Source organism: Zonotrichia albicollis, chromosome 3 (assembly GCF_047830755.1).
Source record: "Zonotrichia albicollis isolate bZonAlb1 chromosome 3, bZonAlb1.hap1, whole genome shotgun sequence".
Lineage (NCBI taxonomy): Eukaryota > Metazoa > Chordata > Aves > Passeriformes > Passerellidae > Zonotrichia > Zonotrichia albicollis.
In genome coordinates, this window is record NC_133821.1 from 70,527,108 (window position 1) to 70,551,438 (window position 24,331).

Consider the following 24,331-nt stretch of genomic DNA (forward strand, 5'->3'; position numbering starts at 1 on the left):
ACAATGCAAATATTCTATTTTGTTTTTATGACCAGCTTTATTTCACATCAGTAATTGTATAATATGGGAATTTTGTAGGCATTCAATATTTAACAGCCTTTTTAAACAATTTCTGGCCAGTACAACCTGTTCCTTGGTTTCCCATCAAGTAGCAAATGGGCTTCCACATATATAGCTATAATGACACATAACAAAGCTTATTTTGTAAAGTGCTTTCTTTTATGTCAGATTAAAAAGTGTCATGCTGTGACGTTAAAACAAACAACTTTAGACCAGAAATGAACTTACAATTAGATGATTGCAAAAAGCAGTTAAAAATCATTTGAGACCATTTCCAAAATGAAAAAGCACTTACTGAGCATTGATACAAGCAAATCAATACAAGGTCTAACTACAGGGTTATCATGCAGGCAATTCCTTCACGATCTTAGAAATATAAAGAATTAACTGTTAGACTAAACACTAATCTTTATTTGAAAAGCTCCTCCTTGAACATAGCGAGCCAAGTTTTGAAACTCCAACCAACTTCACTGGAACTCAACATGCTGAATTGAGTGTCTCTATCCTTGTAAAAAGCCTTCTCAGCCTTACAGTGGTTACATGACCATTCAGTAACACAACAGAAAGAACAGGTTGTGAAGGTCCTACATATCTAAGTTTTAACAGTTTCTACTCATGCTTTACTTGTGTCTATCCCACAATCAGTGGTGAGAAGAGATATATTTTTTTCCTCTCCTTCATTGCAGAATACCTTAGATCTACTCAGATCTGGGAATTTATTTCTACCAAGTGTAACAGAAAAACTTTTTACTAAGATAATATTCAGTAAATGAAATTGTATTGGTAGTCATGGCTAGTAAGAGTTTTTACAAAAAACATATTTAAGCCATAAAGTCTCTTGCCAGAAGATAGTACAGATATTACAATTTTCTATGGATTCAAGAGGAGACACGAGAAAAAAAAAGACTCATTATTATCAAGGATGTCACCCTACTTCACAAAGTCCACAAATCTTGAAGTGCAGCAGTATTAGAACTTAGTTTTGAGGAAACACCTTCTTACACACCTGCCCTTTTTAATGGCTTCAACATATGTTAGGCATGTGTTAGGAAGACAGATCCTAAATCTGGTCCAGACAACCAGTCTTGTGATCTTACCATAACCATAAAACTTGGCTAAATGTTATCCATGGTTATACCTAAATTTGAATAGAATAGAAAAAGATGTGAAATACCTGTGTGTGGATACGAGATGTAAGCAAGTGGTTGTTAAAACTTAATAATACAACTCAGCTTCCACTTGTCAGCACTTTGGTGTGTTTCAGTCATAAACACCTATTAATTTCGAAGGTAAAACACGTTAATTTTTTTAACAATGTAGATTGAGTTGAAGCTAAATTCAATTCACACTTGCCGTGAAATAGATCTAAAGTCTAATTTTAAAAAGCACACCATGAAAGCACTGAGCTTTCTCCTCACTCAACACAAAGATGTACAATGCAACAGTACCAGACAATACAACACTTGTTGAAATTATGCTTTACATGAAATGAAAAAATTTCCTTACTGCATAAGGAAAAAACCTTCAGCAATTCAGTAACTGAGTTCACTTGAGGCACCTCAGCTAAAACAAAACTTATAGGAAAACCATAATGAAGTTCATACATTTTCATTTTCACTGCAAATGAAATGAGTCAAGTAGCACAGTGAGCTGCTGTTTATGGCACATGCTTGCACCTTTGTAAAGCACATTTGCTTCTCGTGTACCACAGCCACATGACTGTGATTTGCACCTGCATGTTTCCTAACCAGGATAATTTAGTAATAGAAAGCCTAGGTTAATTTCTAAACACAATTAGTTTAGAGGTCACATGATAATATGATAAGAAGAGGAAAAACGGATGTGAGACACATTCCCTTCTGCCTGTTCCTTGTGGCCATCTTCAGACCACCCCTCTGGCTGGGGCCATGCTAGATGCCCAGCAGTGCTTCCTCCCAGTGCACAGAGGGAGAAACAGATGTGGCAGAAGAGAGGGAGGAAGGCCAGATGAAAGGAAAGCAATTTCCTTTCTCTCTGTTTTCTTCAGTCAGTACTGAATGAAGGGAAAAACCAATCACATTCACCATGCTCATCCTATACTTCCTCTCTCTTTCCCTTTTTAAGATCGCTCAGTCATGCTACTCCCCCATAACACTGGTAAAACAGTGCCACATCTACTTTTTTCTTCTCATTTCAGACACCACCCTCTTAGCTCACCCATAGCCAGATCTCCTTGCTTCAGATTCCCCCTCATCCTATAACTATCCATTTCTTCCTTTCCACATTCTCAAGGGGCTATGCCACACCTTTCAGTTGCTACATGCCAAAAGCAGACATCTTTCAAAAGCCTTTGTGACTTTCACATACATAATGACATCTCCTGAATGGTTTTTTGATTACATGTTGTTTGAGGCGATGCTGTGCTAAACATTTATTGTGTACGTTCTAGTCACTCACAAGAGCACATAGAAAGAAAGCTGGTGCATGACAGGTGATGTCAGAAGAAAAGTTAAAAAGCAGTGAAGTGAAGGGACTGAGAGAAGCAGGATGCAGAATATAGTGCTTTTCTCTTGTTTTCTGTCAACAGAACAATTTAAAAAAACTCGATTTGTATCTGTTGTCTGTCTTCACCAAATCTATATTAGAAGTGAGATGTGCTACTTACTTGCTCTTCATATAAAGACATTCTGTACTGTCTAGATGAAAAAATAGTTTCAAAATATAAAATGTTCCTAGTCATTTCCCCAGTGCAAAATTTGTAACATTTACCCTCATACCATGACCTGGGAAGGAAAAACATTTTAAAATAACTGCCAACTCATCTTCTTGAGGCTGTGTTCTAGATTCTTGCACTAATGGTAGACACATTCATTGTTTAATTGATGGTATAAGCTCCCACTTTATTTATGCCTAGACAGCTTCCTGAGAAACAAGAATGGAATATAAACCAGATTAGGAAACTGGATTTTCTAGCCTACAGTTAATGAATTATGTGAATTTAGTTAAAACTGATTTCAGACATAATGTGACAGAAATTTGGCTGCATCTTCTAGGAGAAAGGTTGAAAGTATTTCACTGAGCAAGAAGTCGAGAGTAAATATTTTATTGTGTAACCAAATTTAGGACAAACATCATTTTCAGCACAGAATTTAAAAGAAACAACATTCCAGTCAAATTAACTAGCTTGACTTAGTACACCAAAGGATAAAGAGATCAGAACTGCTCCTTCTGATTCAACTTATATTTACTCACTTGAAAGCAAAAGCAGACACTACCTCATCCATACATAAAGTGTGACCGTTCCTTCACTTGGTCATCTTAAAACTACACATCCAACCAACACCCAAATGCAAATCCTTTGTCATCTGTCAACATTGATATCAACAAAATCTCCACTCTTTCTATCTGTCGCTAATGAGCTTTACCATCAACATGCACATGCTTACAACATCAAAACCTTCTCATCCCTCACTCTAAACTGCACTTGCCAAAAAGGAAAATCAAAATACTCACTTCGGCTAGATTTGCTTGCAGGAATGGACTGACAGAATGCTTCTAGACAAAATTAGACCTGATCACTTATCACTGTTAGAAAGAAATCTTCATCTACTTGGTGAAAATACTGCTTCATTTTTGTCAACCCCTTCCCTAAAAAGCAATCAGTTAATTTTCCAGAAGGCAAAAAACCCCGCAGGAATGCTCCCGCAGCTCCCTCCCCGCGGCGGCGGCAGCCAGCGCCGCGCACTTACTGATCTTCTCCTCCCCTCTGGAGAAGGGAAAGCAGCAGAGCTGGCCCATGGCACCGGCCGCCTCAGCCTTTCCCTCGTCCTCTCTGCTTGCACCTTAAGCAAAACCTGCGAGTGGGGCGGCGGTCCGTGCAGAAACTGCTTATTCCGCCCTGGAAGCGAGCGGGAGACGGGGACCCAGCGGCGGCCCCGCCCCGCCCCCGGCACGGCACCGCCAGCCCCGCCCAGCACCGGCCCCAGCCCAAATTCCGGCACCGGCACCAGCCCAAATTCCAGCACCAGCCCCAGCCCCAGTCAAAATCCAAGCCCCAGCCCAAATCTCCCAGCCCCAGCCCAGCCGGCGGGGCCGGGGATCACTGGCATCCTGCACCTGTCTCCCTGACATCCAATTTGTTAAAGACAGATTTCCCGTCCTGACATTACGCGAGGGATGGGCGCTGGCAAATACAGGCAGCGGTCTGGCCGCCTTAAATACGGCACTGGCCGGCGGGGCTGAGTGCCCCTGCCACCAGTGCTCCCCTCCGCCCCACAGCCGAGTGCCGAGAAACGGGAGAAAATATAGTGAAGGACATAGTATGTCTATATATATTAGCATTTATAGTTAATATATGGGGTCTCTTTCTTTCCCCCCATAAGGAAAAATGAAGTTACAAGATTAAGGAAGGAAGGAAGAAAGCTGCTCAAGCAGCTGGAGGAGCTGGCACAGCAGCCCTAGTCTGAGATGCTGAGAAACAAACGGGGATCATGGCTCTGGGTGTGGTGGGGATTTGCCGCCGACTTCAGAAGGAACAGAGCCGACCACCTTCACTCCAAGTTCCTAGTCCTCCTTTCTCAACACGGTGTGTACTGCAAGTGCAGGTGATGAAGGTCACCCGGTGGATGTGTTAAACCTAGGATTTTCTAAGGTAATAAAATGCTAACAACATGCAATCAGTTAGTGATTAAAGATAAAAAAGAATCAAAGGCAGTCCTACAAGGATTAGTATTAGTCCTAATATTACTCAACACAGTCATTATTAACTTGAAAGTAAATAAATGATAAAACCCCTAAGAGTGAAAGTTTGGCATATACCATGAGAAAGGACAGTAAATGAGCACAGCCTGTACAGCTTTGGCAAACTGAGTCTTTTCCGCCAAAGCATGTCAGTCAGTAAAAACAAATGAAAAGACACATTTTGTTTAAGTATTCTTCCATTCACCAGAAACAAAACCACCCAGCTTTCTACTTATTTTGTCCTGTGGTTCCTTTAAAGGAATTTAAAGGAATCAAACATTATTGGGGTGATCACGCTATTGGCTATCAAAGCATCTTTGCAGGGTAAGTCTATAAGAATATCGCAGCTTTTGCTGCAATTAGCTCTCAGCACAAGCTGGTCTGTTAAACAACAGGGAATGTACATGACACGTGGCTGAGAAGTAGCTCTCTAGTGTCCAATAAACTTGTATTGAAGCCTGACCCATGGTCAGCCCTTCATAATGGCAAAATTCTCTGATGCCCTGTGGCTCTTAAGCTCATACTGCAATATTTGCTTCATTGTGGGAATTAATATAATTTCTCTCACTTCTATCTGGATGTGTATTTCTGCCAACATGTAGATATTTAATACTTCAAGATTTCTACATCTGATTAGTTTACCATAAATTTGCCAACAACTTTTAAAGTTAATGTTGTAATGGGCAGATAACACCCATACACGCACATAAGCAAAACATGATCCCACAGATCTTCTATAACTTGGCTAATAATGAAGGAATGCAGTTGAGCATAGAAATTGTGGGATTACAGAGTAGAAAGTCTGCACGCTGTCCTGGAATAGAGTTCCATTTTCTTCCCTGTAGCTGGTTCAGTGCTGTGTTTTGGATTTAGGATGAGAACAATGTTGGTAACACTGAAGTTTTAGTTGTTGCTGAGCAGTGTTCACTCTAAGTCAAGGACTTTTCAGATTCCTATGCTCTACCAGGGAGCAGGTGCACAAGAAGCTGGGAGGGAGTGCAGCCAGAACAGCTGACCTGAACTGGCCAAAGAGATACTGCAGACTGTAGAATGTTGTGCCCTGTATCTGAAGCAGGGGAGTTGGCTGGGAGGCACCAATAGCTGCTTGGGAACAGGCTGACAACCCATTTGTCAGTGGGTTTTATTATCCTACTTTTGTATTATTATTATTGATTATTATCATCATCAACAACAACAATTTTATTTCCATTATTAAACTGCTTCTATCTCAACCCACAGTTTTTAATTTTTTTTCTGCTTCTTCTCCCCATCTCACCATGGGTGGGGGTGGACAGGCAGTGAGTGAGCAGCTGTGTGGGTACTTAGTTGCCAGCTGGGGTTAAACCACAACAGAATTTCCTGTCCAGGAGATCCAGGAAAAGCACGGTGTTTCATTGAGAGATCATCCATGTGCACTTGAAAAACCAGCCTTTCATGACTGCAGTCAATTTGCTTTTGAAAGTATTTTTTCTACATTCAGAAAGTAAAAATAAACCAGAAGAGACCAAATCCCCAATTACTTTCCATTTAAAGCCCTAACCTTGCACCTAATATCTCCTTTGGTGATACCTGCAGTCACTGACACTTGAGCATCATTACAGACACCCTGTGACAGCAATGGTTCTTAACATTTGATATTAATATGAAGGATGCCAAAGCATGCAAGTTTCTCCTTATCACATTGATGAAATAAAACATAAGGCTCAGATAACTTTTTTAATATTCTTGTTTCCATTATAAAGACTAATACTTACATGAGAAAAGAATCCAGTTACCACACAGGTGAAGGTATGAATTCTGCTACCATTAAATGCTCTAGTTCATTAAATGTTCTTTTTAAATGCTCTTGGTTCATATTGCATTCTTTCCATAAAGCAAATAAAGTGGCAGAAGTTCTTCACAAAAATGTCTACTACCTCACATTCAAACTACTATTTGATTCAAGAAATCATATCTTTGTTTTCCCAAAAGTAAGAATCTCAGACAGGAAAATCCTATGAATATTTCTTATTTTTACAGAGATAAGTCAGCTTATCTCAGAAGTACAAGTGTAATATATTTAGCATACTAGTAAAGCATGGTTTTTCATAAAATTAGAATTGTCTTAAAGCTACATAATATTAAAAAACTAAATATATAAGGCTGGTAGGTGGTAATTTTTATTCTTTTCCATTACTACTCTGTTATTAACAATGATTAGATCATCTACTGTTTAAAGAATTTTATCTTCCAGTAGCAGAAATAAAAAATCAGGACAGTATACAAGTTTTTTAAGTAACTATAACAATTTTTACATTCTGTATTCAATGAAATTCCTTTGAGCTACGTAGTTGCCTCACTTGAGGAGATGCTGTCAGCCTAACCCAGAGCAAAAAGAAAAGAACATGACCCATATTCTACAACATAAATGAATTAAACATGAATACTAGAGGGCATAAGTGAAGTCATCTAAGCATGGAGAAGTATTTCTAAGAGTGAGCAGTATCTTCCATTCAGTTCAGGATCAAAACAAGACAGACAACATTTTAGGCAAACCCCCCAAATATTCTCAACCAAAAAAAAACTTAAAAAGGAGAAAAAACCCAAACAATCAAAAATGTTCAAGTAATAAAACAAACATTAACATTTATTTTTAAGTTTTCTGTAAGCATAATCTCTATCTATATACACATATCACATTTATATAGCACCTAAATGAACACAGAGCTCCTGGTGCTCTCATCTTTCCACAAGTTTAACCAAGCAGTATCAAAAAGCACAAAGTCCTCTTGTACTTAAACCCAAGAATCCTTCTGTTAAAACATGCAATAATCATAGTTCTTACTGATCACTTTCTAAGCAGTCCTGGCAATCCATGGATGTCAGGATGACAATAATCTATTAAGCAATTCTGGAATAGTCACAATCAGTGATAGACCACTTTCATCCATCTATAAACCATCTTTAATCCAAAACTAACAAAATACAAAAGCACAACTGTGGGTACAAGGAAGAAACAGAGGATTCAAGGAGGGATCTGGCTTTTTAACACTGGACCCATCATTCTACATGCATTCTAACTTCTGGAATGAAGGTAGGGACCATCAAGTCCATTGAAACCTCCAGAGCTGGAGAGGATCCATCTTAAATATTTTAAATACGATATTCAGTAACAAAAGTGGGTCTGATCACATTGTCAGTGCTTTGCTAGCTCAAGGCCTGCCATTTGTACTGTTTGGACATCTCTTGAAATTTTGGTGAGATATACAAAGTACATTTTTGACCGAAGTTACAGCAGAGCAGCAAAGCTTTCAGCTGTATCAGGCACATGTGACTGGATATAGAATTATAATAACTCCACATGAGCCACATGAGGCCTAAACAGCCAAAGCATTATTAAAAATGAATAGGCAGCAAAAGATGCTGGTATATATTTTTTGGGGAGGCAGAGAAACTGAAGTACACTTTGGGATTGAAACAGAGCGGTAAAATTTTGCCAGGTAAAGAATGGCAAGGTACCATGCTTTATCAAGGATGGCTGTTCAGATTAGCCAAAACAAAGTGGTAGAAACAACACCAGCAAACAGAATTATCAGCCTCCCCAAGCAGAAATTATGGTTTTCAATCTTGGAAAGTCTCTCTCCTTACAGCAGGTAAGGACTAAGAGAAACTAAAATGTATTCATTTTAAGCAGAGGCAATTTCAGCCTTCTTAATGCTCCTGAATGCTGTTCAGCTGATCAGAAGGAACCTAGCTTTTTTTAGATGATGCTTGTGGTGCAAATTATGTAAAAAGTGGGTGAGGAGGAAAGGCTGATCTGCATTTCAATTTAAAAGTATTTCTGCACTCAGAACCTAAGCCGTTCCCCAGCTTATGTATAAAAACACACATACACACACAAAGAGTGCAGAAGGCAGTATATCACCGTAAGTTTTGTTTTAGGAGCACCTACCAAATCAGAATTAAAATCCCCATTTAGAAGATAAACCAGGGATAAATAAATGATCTGTTGGACTTGCCAATATGCAAACATTCTCCTACTATGTTTGACAGTGCAGACTAAGCTCCCACTTCTTGCTTGGTTTGTAATGCATTGTATAATTTTAACAATTTTTCAATTGTGTCTTTCTGAAAACAGTTCCAATTCTATTTTTCTGGAGAAAAAGCTTAAATGATGAGCCTAAATTAAATTTAATGTAGTTTATTTTCTTTCAATAGCTTAAGAATATTCCTAGAAATATGCATTATACAAAAAAAAAAAAAAAAAAAAGAAAAAGAAGATAATGAGTTGGCATTTGCATTATAAAACAGGAGTGCATATTTGAGCTATGCTTTTTAAAACCACATTAAAATCCTCCAGGGAATCCTCACCACTAATATGTGTTTTACAACACTGCCTTCTAGAGAGAGAATCTTGCTCCTACTCACTGCAAATCACTATTCCTGTGAGTTCCATTTCTGGAACACACTGTACCTTTCAGGAAAGGCTGGGATGCCAGCCACCAATGAGCCTGCCTTCTATTTTAAGTGCAACCTGAGGGCAAGGCTCAAGACCAAATCTGCAAACTGTACAAGTTGTTACCCTCAGGAATGCATTCAGGACCACATTTAGAATGAACCATACAGCACTTCTGGGTGCAAACCACAAACATGTCATGGCCCCCTTCTTTGCAGAGTGAATGTGACCACCTATAGTATGTACATCCCAAGGTAGCCCATCTATTCCTGAAGTGATCTGCCCTCACTGAGAGGATGTGTGTGAGAGGGACTTTCATACTGGATTGCCAGTACAAGAATGCATCCCCTTTGAATACAAAGACTTGTAGATAAGTTCCATGACAACGACAATGTGAAAAACCAGGGCAAGGTCCTCCTCATACTTCAGGGTCTTGCCAAGACTCAGTTTACAAGCCTAAGACTCTGAGACCTCCTAAGCATTCATTTCATTCAATATTCAGGTAGTTCCTGCTGTTTCTGTGAAAAAGAAAGATTAAGGATATAAATAAATATGAGGACCAGAAACTGAAGGATACTTTCATTACTGTGAGGGAAACGCCCTTTAAAATCCTGACTCTCTTATCTTAATATGAATTATTAAATGCCATGCGTGCAAAAAACTGTAACACAAGTCAAGGGAAAATTTTTGATACTTACATACTTTTTCCTTCTGAAATAAGGAAACTGAGCAGCTGAGATAATAGGCTTGAAAATAGCTCTGTTCCTAGTATGCTGTCTCTGAATTCTACGCAGTGGTCAGTAGCTACAGCCAGCTATTATTGTCCAGTGCTGGTTTACTGAGAGTCAACCTGACTGTGAGAGCACCAAAGAAATTTTAAAGAGAATATAAAAGATTCATTTAACTTTCAAATTATTTACTATAACAAAATAATGATAGGTGGTTTTCCTATGTGTATAAAAATTAAACAAGAATACGATGTGGCAGTAGCAAGGGTTTAATCACTATGTTCTGACATCTACATTGCTAAATCTTAATTTCCAACAAATTATCACTATACAGTTTGCCTTGTTTTAAGAGGACTTTTGGTTTTTTCTCCAAATGTTGTTTTGAATATTTTATTTTCCTGATTACATGTAGTGTTTCTAAATTATTATTATGAAGATCTGGGAAACCGTCCTACCAAGAAAAAGAAGTTAGAGATCTACTTTTGTACATCATTCCTTTGTTCTTCATTCAAACATGACAAGTTTTTACATTTATGTACACAGCACAGTGAGATATTTTTTGCAATGAGCATATATTTTTGATCACATTATGTTACAATTTTCTCTCTGAAATGCTGTTGTGCATAGACTAGAAGAACAATTCTTGTTAAAAAAACCTGAAATGGGTTCTCCACTAAGAACAAGCAAATTGAATACACTTTTTTCCCAAAGGAAAAAAAGAAATTACAATTAATTGTGACTGCTAATATTTTTTCCCATCAAAGACTGTCATGAAAGTCACTGAAATGCACTGACACTGTACCACAGTTCTGTGTATCCAATCTGCTACCACCACTGACCCTAGTCAGTATTTTATTGCTGATGTCTTGCTCTTCATTACCATTCTTTACTGAAAGTCTTCTCTGGTTTGGAATACTTAAATACATAAATACTCACTGAATGTGCCCAAAATTTAGCTGGCATAAGGTTGCACAGGGAGGTCCTTATTGCAGTCCCCTTCTCACTCCTGTTGCAACACCCCTCAGTATTGCAGCTTTTCCCTGATCTCCTACATCTGGTACTCCGGTGCCCATTTGTTAATTTTCTGAGAAATTACAAAGTTCCTTTTCCCCTGCATGTTAAAACTTCTGGAAAGAATGCAAGTCAAGATAAAAATTAATATTTAAGGTAGTCCTTTCTGTAAAAGTCTTCATTTATTTTAGAAGTACTTGATAGTACAAAAGCAGAAAGCTCCTTAAAATATGTATTTCTACAGACTGAGGAAAAATTAAATATTGAATAGACAGATGCCCAATGCTATTTGAAATTCTGGAAATCAGTAGAAAAAGGGGTTTTTTCCCCCTAACTTTCTAGTGAGAACAAATACCCGGTATTTTATGTAATTCTTCAACTTTTTGCCATATTATTCCTGAATGCCAGTGAAAATGAGGTATTTGGTACTGTGCAAACAAGTGCTTAGAATTAAAGAACAGAAATGTAGGGACCAATACGGGTTACTGTTTGTTACAGCTATGTTTTGGAGGCTGTATCAAAGGCTTTTAATGATTGATTGAGGCGGGGGTAAAGGAAAGTAGCATAAAGTCAGTAAAGGAATCCATGTACAACTTGTATTTAAAAACCACAATTAATAAGGAAGGTTTTGATGCCATCAGCTAGTCTGCACCTTAATTGGTTCACTGAAATCTGTTCATGTGCTGTATAAAAGTTAAACAAGAGTAAGATGTGGCAGTGGCAAGGGCTGTTTGCATTAGTAAACTGTACATGGAACACAGCTTAACCAATCTCTTTGGTCAGATTATAAAGAAAATAAATATTCTGAAAGAAAAGGATTAATGATTTCCTTTGAAATCACATATTTAACCTCAAAACCTTTCAGAAAATTAATTTCTAGATTTGAATAAATTCTTAAATACAGCCTTTTCTTCCACAGCCAAAAGTCCTTCAAAAAGATCAGCCACAGTGGAAAGAAGGTCTGTAAAAGGAGCAAGGAGGAAGATGGATGCTCTGACCAGCGATCATGTTCAGTCCTAATCAATCCTCAATTTTAAGAGATTGACTCCCCCTAAAGTTGGCAAGGAGTCAGGCCAAAGTCAACGCCCAGAGAATTCTAGTTTCCTCCATGCCAGTGAGATGAGAAAGCAGCTTAGTCTGCCAATCAGTTAATTCTCTCCCAGTGCTCATATTTTGGCCACTGGCAGCAGGCAAAATATTCCCATCCCACACTTGCACCACACATCTGTGAGATTCCTCAGGAATATAATATTTTTGGGCTATCTACACCCATTCACTTCAGCAAAGAGCTCTCTACCTTGAGTTTCAAATAGAAACCAAGTATGGATCCTTCAGGCCACCCTCTTGTTTGAATTGTTTTATCTGATTAATGTGCAGCACCATGGCTTTCATCTGACATGCACAATGCTACTTAAAGCAGTACATGCCAGGTGAAGCTCAAATCTATGTTCAGCTAAAACTGATAAACAAAGAACAGTCTTTTGCAAACAACAAATGCACTAAATTGTTATGCTCTCGTCTGAGTATACAAGTTAAAATAAAACTTATTTCAGGAAAATTTTGCTCTCACTCCTTCCTAAAAAGACAAAAATTGGAAATTGGAAAATATTTCAGGATCTAACTCACATATTCTTGAATATTGTGAACATTTAGTCCAGCAATCATTTACTGACTGTAATTTTAAAAAGCTGCTTCTTTCCTTTTGCATTTTTCTTATCACTGTTTAAATTTACACTGTGAAAGGAAAGGGGAAAAGACCATGGAATTTGAAATGTTCATCTCAAAAACAGGCACAAAAAATGCATTCATTATTAATATATCTTTGCAGTAAGTGTACTGAATAATCTGCATTTATCACTTCCAGTTGACCCTGTAGCATATGGTCTATCAACACATCACAAACACACCAACAGTTTGAAAGCTGGGTAACTGCTGGTGTAATTTTAACTAAAAGGCATTACACTGCCATGATTGCCTATGTGCGAATCTACCAGATTTATCATCACAAAGAGAAGTGCCAGAGAGACTCTGCTAAAGGATCAGGACAGGCAGTAACACTGACTCATTTCTTACGCTATTCTGCTCCAAGATTTTCCTGAGACCAAAGCAGAAAACTCATTCTAAATTGAAAGAAAAGGAGAACTGGGAATGCCAGCTAGCTTTTGCTTTCTCAGATGACTGTGAACTCACTTCGGTTACTCATACACAGATTCTTGTTATTCCTTTCATACATCCTTCTCTAAACCCCCTAAGTAACAAAAAAATCAAGTTCTGTCCTAAAGTTAACAGAGACTTAATCTAGAACCCAACCATTCTTCTGCTACAGATCAACTGCCTCCTAATTCTGATTTAAACAAATAGTTCTGCCAGTTTTTCACTGGCCTCTAATTACAGATGAGATAAAATATTGGAGCTCACTAAAATAATGTAGATATAATTACAGGATTTACCCAAGAGACTCAGACATTAACAGAATAGGCTCACAGATTTAAAAGATATGAATTTTTAAATAAATTGATACATTTCTTTGTAGGTCACATAAGATTACTGGCAATAATTAATCTGAATGTTATGCATATTTGGAAGAAGTGAAACGTAAAGTAAGAACAAGTGAAGCAAAGATTATGCATTGTGATTTTCTATCACATCTCTATAAAAAGATACAAAAGTGATATCTACGTAATATAAGATATGGAACTCTGAAAATGCATAATCTCAAAGTCCTAGAAAACTATGGAGTCCAAAGTGATCTAACAGCTAGAAGCGATTTACTGGAAGGTTCTCAGAAATAAATGAGTTAGGATTACAGCTCAATAAAGACCTTATTGTATCTTCACCTAGAAATACATTTATTGCCTTCCAATCTCAGTATTTAAGATCGATAAATATGAAGGAAGTGTGTTTTGGAATTTTAGTTTCATATATGAACACCCATTACCTATTTGTACAAAAACTGTGCCATTTTCAGAAAAATATTTTCATTCTTAAAAAGGAATTTAAGAATTGGGAGACTGAGATACTTATTATATTAACTGAGTAAAATGTAATTAACTGAGTAGGCATTCTCGCATATTTCTGCACTCCAAGGACAGAGTGGTATTTATAAAGGTCATAAAAAAGGGAATGTGATTCTGCATTTGCTCTGTGACAAGAGGATACAAAATCAAATAAGTGAAATAACAAAATCTTTCTCTTTACCTCAATGTATTGAAAAGTATTTCTTTACAAAATTTACTTGTGTAAGCAGGCATCAGATGAAGTAAAACAGTTTCCTTTGTTTGTTCTCATTCTGATTATTTCCATAAAATTTCTGTGTACTGTATAACTCCTTGAGATGGGAAAAAGACGTTTTATCCTTAGCAATGATAAATATTTTTGGAGAGAGGAGAAATCACTGGTAGTACTACCAGTATCTGTTCTGATTTCAAAATTGCTATTTTATACTAATTGATAAAATACGATTTTTCTATGTATTTTGATTACGATGTTAAACATTAATTTTTTAAGTGCTAAGGAACCTCTTGCATAAGAATTCAAAAGCTAGCATAGCTTGAAAAATAAGCTCATATACAAAAGATAACAACATGCAACAGTCAGAAAAGATGCTGGACACTCATGTATAAGATTCTCTGAATTATCTCCAAAGAAAAGGAACGTTTCAATGAAATGTACTAACAATAGTACACGTTTCAGCTACTGTGCAACTGGAAGGAAGCAGCTTGGATATATGTCAAGGTATCATACAAGTCCCATAGACAAAGGCTGTCCAAACCCACATGTATTCAATGCTTTTCTGCTGGGCTTTTTTTAACCTCCTCCATGCAAACAAACATCACCCACTGCTGTGGCAGAATTGATTGCAAGGATTTCAGCAAGAAAAAGCTGCTTAAAAGCAGTGTTTTACATCATCTAACTGTAAACATGCATGCGTGTGCACTATATGCAAGTATGCAAACAAACAGGGACATAAATATAATATGTATGCATGTATGTATGAATCCTATATATTGATAATTTGTTTCTAATGAAAACCAAAAAAAAGACAAGCACCACACTGAGCATTTAGCCAGCAGAGATGCATCTGAATCCAGAAACGGAATAAACCCCACATATTCTCCTGCTGTCCAGTAGCAGAATTAGTCATGTTCTGAACTGGCTCAGATTGAACAGCCTGGGCTTAGGATCCAGAAACTGGACACTCCCTTTTCTAAATCAGTCAAAAGATTAAGAGTGCAGTGAGCATTTTAGCATTGTGCTTGTGACCTCCGTAAGACTAGACACTCCAGGAAATAATCACAGGATTACAGAGTCTGATTTGGGGCAGTGGTGGGGCTCATTGTTTGACTCTGTGATGTCTGAATTCTCTGCTGCTCTGGTGAAGCTCCTTGAAGAACACTGGTGCATCATTAAGCTTCCATGCTAAGCTACCATTTGTGGCTTTGCTAGTCTTTGGGGGCATGAATTTCCCCAAGCTGAGAGAAGAAAAAGTCCAAATGTCCAATTTTACTTGCAAGCAAACTATGTATGTAAAATGTATTTCCTCTTTAAAATAAAATGTGAATCCTGATTTAAGTACCAATGTATCATAAGAAGAGGTTTTGGATCCCAGTTGGGTGAGATGCCTAACTCAGAAATCAAAGTAAGACAAAGAGGTGTTGATGCCTGGCTTGTTCAATGCAGGATTCAGTTCAGCCTTTCTTGACCCTACTCTGAGATACTGGACTCCACACAACTGGAAATGGAGGCATCTCATTCTGGGGACAAATTTCTACAAAAGATATTAATCTAAAATCTTTTTTTCACTTCTAAATTTTATTTATACACAAGGATATGTAACAATCCCCTCCTCTAATAAGAAACAGAAGGACTTTTCAACATAATACACCTATGAAATGCACTTTTTAACTAGTGGATAATATACATTCAGTACATGTTGTATTACACAGTGCAAGAGATTGTGGGCCAGCATTGTAGACCAAAATTTGGTTGGGAAAACAGCCCTTAAAAGAGAGTTTGAAGATCTATAGATTTCTTATTGTATTCGCCCTACTAGTACAAAGTTATTAATATAACTGGACTGACAGACCATTACACTTGGATTTGCACAAATGTAAATTTATATTGAAAAAATGTATGTATGTGACAAAACACAAACCCTTACAGATTCTTCCTCTATATTAAATAAACCATAAAGACAAAAATAATCAAATAAAAATTGAACAATCAGAATAGCTACTGCTACAGAAGAGAAACTTATCAGGTATATGCAGCTGACTAATTCCACATATTTGTGCAGCACAACTTATTTAGACAAGATCCTTCCTCTAAACAAAAGGATGCTATATAGTTCAAATATATCCAAACAATCAAAAAATTTTGTATTCAGCTATTGCATTCTACTTTATAATTCTCACCTTTAAAATCTACTTACAAAAACCAATATTCTCCCAAGATAATTTTCTTTTCCTTAGAATCTCATTAGGTGAACCCCATCACCACTGGCCCTGTACTACTTAAGCTCCAAACAGATAAAGAAGTGAAGAAAAGGACTGAAAGTAAGTGGAGAGTTTAAAACTGAACAAGCAGAAAGAGCAGTAAGAAATAACTAAATCTTAAAAACCACAGTCCTTTTTCCTCATAAGCACCTGAATTAACACGACAACATTGTTCAAGTTGGTCATATAAACCAATAAAAGGCACCATGATACAGAGAAGAAGTAAAAATACAGATGACTTTTTATCTGGAAAATATTTGCAATAGTTCTCAAATAACTAGGACATTAGGGTTTACACATCTGTATTTCAAATCATAGATTTTGGTCTGCTTTGAAATGCATACAGTTTTATGCCTATATAGAAAAAGTTGTACTACAACATTTCAAACTCCATTTGGAGACACAGCATACCTTCATGTGTTTTGTGTTCTCAGAAATTAAGAAAAGCTATCCCAAGACTGGAGATAACCACTAAGTACATTCAAACCAGCCCAAGTAATGAAATATGAATCAAGTTAAACCAGATATTCTGCATATTTCTGGGTATAAAAAAAAATAAAAAGAGAGACTGACTAGTTAACTGCAAGACAACTGGAAAAAGGAAATAGTGTTACTATAATCTGGATTGTGGATGATATGTTACTTGAGATAGTGTAGACATCAGGAAAGGAAACTACAATGCATAGAAAGCTGAATCCACCAATAATAAAGATGATAAAGAATTCAACATAATCATCTGAAAGAGTACATCCCATGCAAAATAATGATTGCGTTTACTTGCTTTCATGTGAAAATAACATTTCTAATATTAAAGATACACTAACAAATCTGCCCTTCTTCCAGACATGGTGTAACAACCTAATCAAGTGATGAAAAATTTTAACATCCAATATGTTTTGAGTCTGCAATATGAAAGGAATGGGGAAGGAAAACTATAGAGCTTGCCTGCATTTGAAAGATAAGACAGATTAGCATTGCCTGAGAATTTTAAAGTACTAAGAGCTGTTTCTGAATAATTCCATATGTGAACACTCTTATTTTGGAATAAGAGAGTGCTTTGTTCCTGTTCAGCTTGACCCACTTTCCAAAAGCATTTAATTAGGAGCATTTATATGTGTAAAAAAGGCTTTTGTTTGTTCTCTTGATTAAAACAATAAAGTTCAGTATCTAAGGTTTCTGATTCAAAACATCTTAAACATTAAAAAAAAAAGCTATGGCAGCCTAGGTATTAAAAATAATTTGTGGCATTTTCACTGCTTCTCTAAATAAATGATTTAAAAGGCAAAAGGTTTTTCAAACAGTTTTCAGTCAGCAATTACTTTCTGGTATAATCCCTAGGCTATGGATGGCTACTCAGAATTCTGTAAGTCAAACCTGCTCTTTGCAAAACATGAAGTAACAGCAGAGGTTTTTAAAAGTATGGGTCAACTGTAACGTCTTTGGACTTCAGAAAGTAAACTATTTACCTAAAGTAAAACCATGCAGTCTAGGGAGGACATCCTTGCTGTACCAACAGCTGATCCAAATCCAGGTGAATAGAAATCTGTGCTGCCAACTGGAACTGACAAGCTCAGCACTCTGGCAGCCACATATCCCCAGATATTTGCCCAGAATGAAAGCAGCGTGAACCCACACTGTCTCAGAAAATAAACAGTACACATGTTTAGAAAGTTAAAATATTGGAACCCTATCTTCAGATGTCTGTAAGTATGCCTGGTAATTATGAGTATGTTTGCATGTTTAATCTACACCTGGGTACCACAGCTTTGGCCATGTAAACCTCCTGAGCTGCTGCTGCTGGTACAGAAAATAGTACACAGTTAAAGATTTTAGCATCAGCCTAGTGGTGGCACCCACACTTGAGAAGCAGGAAGAACAGCTGCATTTAGCATTGTCATCTCCACGTAATCTCAAGTTCTCCCTGTCACTTCCACAGCACAAGCGAGCAAGGTACATCAAACACTGGAGTAATACCACAAAACTTATGCCATGGGTGATTCAGGTCTATTAGCTGTCATCAAATATTAATGTAGGCCTTAAATATCTTATCTTCATTGAAAAACAAAAGATCACATACTATGGATTCAGCAGATACTGAACTGTTGTGTTTAAGAACAGATTAAAACCAAGTAATTTGGAAAGTTACTGTTAAAACAATGATGTCATGTTTTAGCTTGTGGTTGATCTAATCTTTGTCTTAGATTCTACTGCTTCCATGAGAAACAGCACATTTTGGTCTTGTTGGAAACAAAATGACACTACAAGCCACATTAACAATGCATCTTTAAAATATGTCACAATTTATCTTGAAATTATTTTCACTAAAAGAATCTGCGTTTACAAATACTAGGGGCCTCAAAAATATTTTATGCACTGTCAGAATAAGAAAACTATTGTTTCTGTCCTAGAAATACCTGTTTTGATAAATTGCTGAGTACTGTCATGAAAGAGAAATTCAACTTGTGGTATAATTCAAAACAAGCCCTTTCCCCGAACACCTGCATTTTTATGACCAAATACAGAAGCAACTGCCCAGTGTAGCAATACAAGATGAGATACATTGCTAGAACCCATCCATCAAGTTCTAATGCAGGAGTAATGAAAAGGAATCAACAGGGCACCACTCTGTTGTCATTAAGAAATAAAAAAATATTTGATGTGTGTAAAAAACCCCTGGACTGCTACTTTCTAGTTAGTGTCCATAAAGAGCCTGGCTTCTAGGTTAATAACCAATATGTGAATTTTTCTCTGTCATGTTTAAAAGAACCATTTTTATAAGTCAATATTCCACCACATGACTCAGCTGAGAAACAGAGCTTTAGGGAAAGATTTTACTGCTTAGCATGTAATACCTTTTGCTTTTTATTTAGGCAAATACTTGTTCAGCACACTGCATGCACAAGACTGCAGCAGCTCTGGATAAACTCAACACAAACAGTGATTTAATTACTAATTCCTAATGTTAAGAAACAGCCCCTGGGAAACCACCCAAGACATTTTTATCCAGAAGCACCATGACTACCATATAATTAATTAAAATTCAGTAGAAGTGCCACAGATATGCAAGAATCTCAAAAACAGTTACTCAAAACCTAATAGGATGGAGAAAATAGAAGCTAGGCTACAAATAGACTATCAAGAAAAGAAAATTAAGAAGGGAAAGAAACAAGCCTAAGGGTATTTTGAAATCACAAAGAGGAAAGAAGGGCAAATAACAGGTACAACTAAAGAATGTATCATTATTTTACAAAAAAGGATTCACTGTCATGCAATTAAGACGGAAGGTGAAAAGAAACCAACACATAATATGTGTAATCTTGCTGGGTATAGAATCTGGACAACTAAAGCAGCATTTGCCTGCTTACCATTGCTGTTCCCAATGTAGAAAATGCTCAATTACCATACAAATAAAATCAACGACATGAGGTCAAACTACCAGTAAACAGAGACGCAGAAGAGCATCTACAGGAGACAAATGGAAATCTTTCTTTCACTTAAGATTGTGCCACTATAAAAAGCTTTCAGACAAACTGCCAAAATTTCATACTGCATACTGTATTTGAAACATCTTTGTCCTTGATGATGAAGGTGAAATGCTACTGTATTTTTTACTTGACACTGTAAGTGCATTTTTATCAAGAGCACACTGAGGGATGTTGACAATCTATCCAACTATCAATTGGTTTCCAATTCCTTTATTTTCAGTCTTCTGTTTCTTCTCAGTATTATTCAGAGTTCATAGAGTGACATTATTATATCTATTTTCTGTTTCAGGTACAGATGAGTCTTTCTTCTGTTCTTTCTTCTGTAATTCTTTCTTCCATGTGAATATTCCCAAACCTATTGCTAACAAACTCGTTTTCAGTCTGGAGGGTTCATATGAAACGTATTATCAGCAGTATCTTGATCTTTGTTTGAGACACGGGTGTTGAGCAGCTGCCTGGCTAGCATTGTACAATGTAATGTGGAAGCATAAACTGCACCACAAAAGCCTAGTCAGGTTTATTAAAGGAACAAAAATGTTACTTAAATTATTTAAATAGCCTAACACCAGCAATTGGCAGAATTTTTTTTTGTAACATGTTCTGTGCACAAGGTTATTGATCTCCCTCAGAAACTTAAAAAATTAAAAATATAATGCAACTTTTTGCTATTTATTTGAAAATTTGCATTTTTTTATATACACATATATGGAATTAGCAAGGAAGCTAATTAACAAATATTAACAACTTAATAAGGGCATCTTATGCTCACAACTTGGCTGTCACAGACCCTTTTTAGATCCTGCCTTAGACACTCCATTTAGGATTGGAAGAGCGAATTCCTGCAGGTGTCTCCCATCTCAGAGAGACTGCAGAATGACCTTGGGCCAAGGTCAGACTGGACACCAAACTTGTACATAGATCCACTGAAAAGCAAATCGACCCACTAGTGTTCTGCTACTTAAAAAGGCATCTCTTTGAGGTACTACTAGAGCAGAAAGAAGCATTACCTTTTACCATATGATTATGATGTTATACAGATAAACCAGATGTTTTTAGTCTGATATTTTATTTTCCATATTGCTGCTGCTAGATTACATGGATTAAGGGGGACTGTAAGAGTACTTTAACCACCAGGTTGGTCAATATTCCAGAAATATGAATTTAGGTTGTGCAGAAAGTAACAGTAACCTACTGGGTGGTTTCCAACCAGCAACAGACTTCTTGAAATTCCTCTACCTCAGAGATAGCAGAGGGGAAGTCTGATGTATAAACTTCTTACAACCCACTCAGAAGAAACATCACAGAAAACAGGTTGGCATGTGATAACTTTGTTTAATGTGTATTATCTCATTTTACATTATAATACTACAAACCAATTTTCTTTGAAACAAGTCTACAAAAATCTTCATTAATGGATCCTGAAAATATTTAAGTGAGATACTTAATACTAAAGGTATATTTGACATAAGATTTACATAATGCTCCTCCTAACAATCAGAAGATCTATTGAACATCTTTACCACAATATCAAAAACTGACCAATTGTTCAGGTGAAGGAGTATATATTGAAAAGCTCAACTCATTCCAGCATTCACTTGTCAGATTGAAAGCCACTTATCTTCTTTGGGATTCAAGGTGGCATATAATAGCTGCCATGACATGGGTGGTCCAAAGAAGGACACTTTGTTGCCTTGTTGTCTTGTTTACCTTAAACAGCAAACTGAACTCTACTTTGAAGATGAAGCTTCAACATTACCATCACTATCACATCAATTTTTAACTCCTGAACATATACCCTGTGGGGCTAGCCCTCATAGAGAAAGCTTCTGGTGCAGATGTAGGCTCTGCTAAAGTTAGCGGATGCTGCTCTGTAACACCCTGTCCAAGCCTGATTACCTGTGGTGTATACTAATGCAGTTCAGCAAGTATTGTACTTCTACCTTTTATTCATATGAATCTCTTTTGGTTCCCCTATTTTTAAACACACTTTTAAATAAATGTGATATGTGTTGTGACACTTATTAGCCATACAGCCATAGAATACACTGAGCTGGAAGGGACCCATCAGGATCATCAAGTCCAATTCCTAGCCCTGCACAGGACAGCCCAAGAGTCACACCATGCACCTGACAGCATTGTCCAAATGCTTCATAAAATGTCAGGCTGTGACCACTTCCCTTAGGAGCCTGTTCCGGTGCCCAACCACCCTCTGGGTGAAAAACCTTTTTCTGGTACCAAACCTGCCTCATCTCAGCTTTTTGCCTTTTCCCCAAGTCCTGTCCCTGGTCACCAGAGAGAAGAGATCAGTACCTGCCCCTCTGCTTCCCCTCACAGGGAAGTTGTAACTGCAGTGGGGTCTCCACTCAATCTCCTCTTCTCCAGGCGGAATAGACAAAGTGACCTGAGCTGCTCCTCACATGGCTGCCCCTCAAGGCCCTTCATCATCTTTGTTGCCCTCCTTTGGACACTCCCTGGTACTTTAATGTTTTTTTTACATTGTGGCACCCAGAGCTGCCCCCAGCACTGGAGGTGAGGCTGTCCCAGCCCAGAGCAGAGCAGGACAATCCCCTCCCTTGCCCGGCTGGCCATGCTGTGCCTGATGCCCCCCAGGACACACCTGGCCATCCTGACTGCTGGACGTGGGAGTAAGCAAATCTCCATTGTGAATGGATTTCTGACATTAATTCTGACCCCCTTTCAGGTCTTTTCGTCTTATTAAATGCAAAACACTCAACCATGACCAAACTCTAGGTAATAAGTAAATTCTGTTTCTGTAATTTTTGTGTACTTCAAGGAAAAGATAAGTGCTTGAGTACATGTACATGTAGGAAGAACTAGACCTGGATACAGTATTTTGTCTGTATTAAGTAGTTTTCAAAATTCACTATTTTTGATGTATTAATAGAACTACATTACCTCCCTTATTTTAATGTCCTAGCTACCTATAATTATTAAAAACCCCATCCAAATCACATTTTAAAACATATCAAAAGGAATTTTTCTAAATTCATTAAAATAAAATTTCTTCTTCTTTGAAATGAAAAAATAAGTAATTTTAACTACATTTCAATATAGTGTTTTCCTTCACTTGTTGGCTTTAAATAAATATATATTAACATGTACAAAACCAAGAAATTAAATACACATATTACACCAAGATGCATCTAAATCCGTACAGAACTGGGAAAAATGGGGATAATAGTGCCCTTTCTTAATCTAACATTAGTGAAGAACATCCATTCTCTCTATTGCTAGAGAAAGTCAGATGTAGTGCTCATATAAAAATAATTCAAGGCAGAGTTCTGTTTCGACTGTGAAAATGACACATAAATTCTTTACGCATGGCCATACTGGGATTGAGTTAAAGCCAAACAAGCATCTGATTCTTGCTTTGAATACTGGTTGATTGACTGCTGTTGTAAACCATTTAATGGGACCCACATTCAAAAGGCCACTAAAAGACTGTCTCATTTTAGCAATCTGAAATGTCAGTAACAAGAGAAGTTCAAGAAGACAGATTTAAACAATTGTTTGGGAAAAACGTATCTACCAAATATACTAGTAAGCAGATTCTTTTTTTGTAATGAGTTATATACCAAATTCCTTAATCATATTCCAGAATAGTCTGAAGAATATTTTTAAATAGCAGAGCCTCAATTTCATCCAAATCAAAAATTTTATACCATGTTAAATGATCCTGTAACTTCTCCTTCTCAATCATTTGGACACATATAAATAATATTTAAATGCACAAACACATACAGAAGACATTATATATATAGTTACATACACAAAGTTAAACATAACTATGAGACATACATTACACAAGGTAATAAATATGATAAGAAAAATCTATAGATAAATAAATATGTATAAATGTATCTCATTTTGATTTTGACTGGTCTGGATGTTACAATAGTTTTGCCACATCCTATACTTTTTTCCTCTGTACTGCTTTTGATTTTTTTGGCAACAATTTAGCTAAGCTAAAAAAGGTGACCCTAAGCACAAACAAAACATTAACAACAACTAGAATTTGTGAGGTGCCTGACATGTTTAAGTATTCAATGCAATGTTGCAGCACAAAGAAGTCTCCACAAGGGAAAAACCAAATCGTCACCAAAGCCCTACACACAGTCCTGAAACCAGCACTAACTTCTAACAGTGATATTTCTGTTCAGACAAAGCAGGAAGACACAACTCTGACTTCCAGCATTGTAATAATCTAGCAAGGTGTCAGTACAATGTTTAAAGTCTAACAGTATTCTGAAGACTTATTTTCAAATCTGTGGTACCACTGCAATTCTCTCTATACATGAATGTAGTCCAAGTAAGGTCACCTCTCTGCCATACCAGAGACATTTCACTTAGCTTTAATCATCTATAAGCACTGTGTCT

The 24,331-nt window shown here is 37.0% G+C and overlaps 1 protein-coding gene across 4 annotated transcripts in view; it reads right to left on the bottom strand.

The window, feature by feature from the left end:
• The window catches only part of AKAP7 (A-kinase anchoring protein 7), a 77,977-nt gene that overhangs the window by 22,229 nt on the left and 31,417 nt on the right, over window positions 1–24,331 (bottom strand). Inside the window, exon 8 of one of the 4 annotated variants that reach the window (XM_074537806.1) lies at window positions 9,862–10,068. The exons of the other annotated variants lie outside the window; for them this stretch is intronic. Within the exon in view, the coding sequence (XP_074393907.1) occupies window positions 10,019–10,068 (50 nt within the window). The 3' untranslated portion in view covers window positions 9,862–10,018. Of the gene's footprint in view, window positions 1–9,861; window positions 10,069–24,331 lie in introns of those variants that run through there. 4 annotated transcript variants of the gene reach the window in all.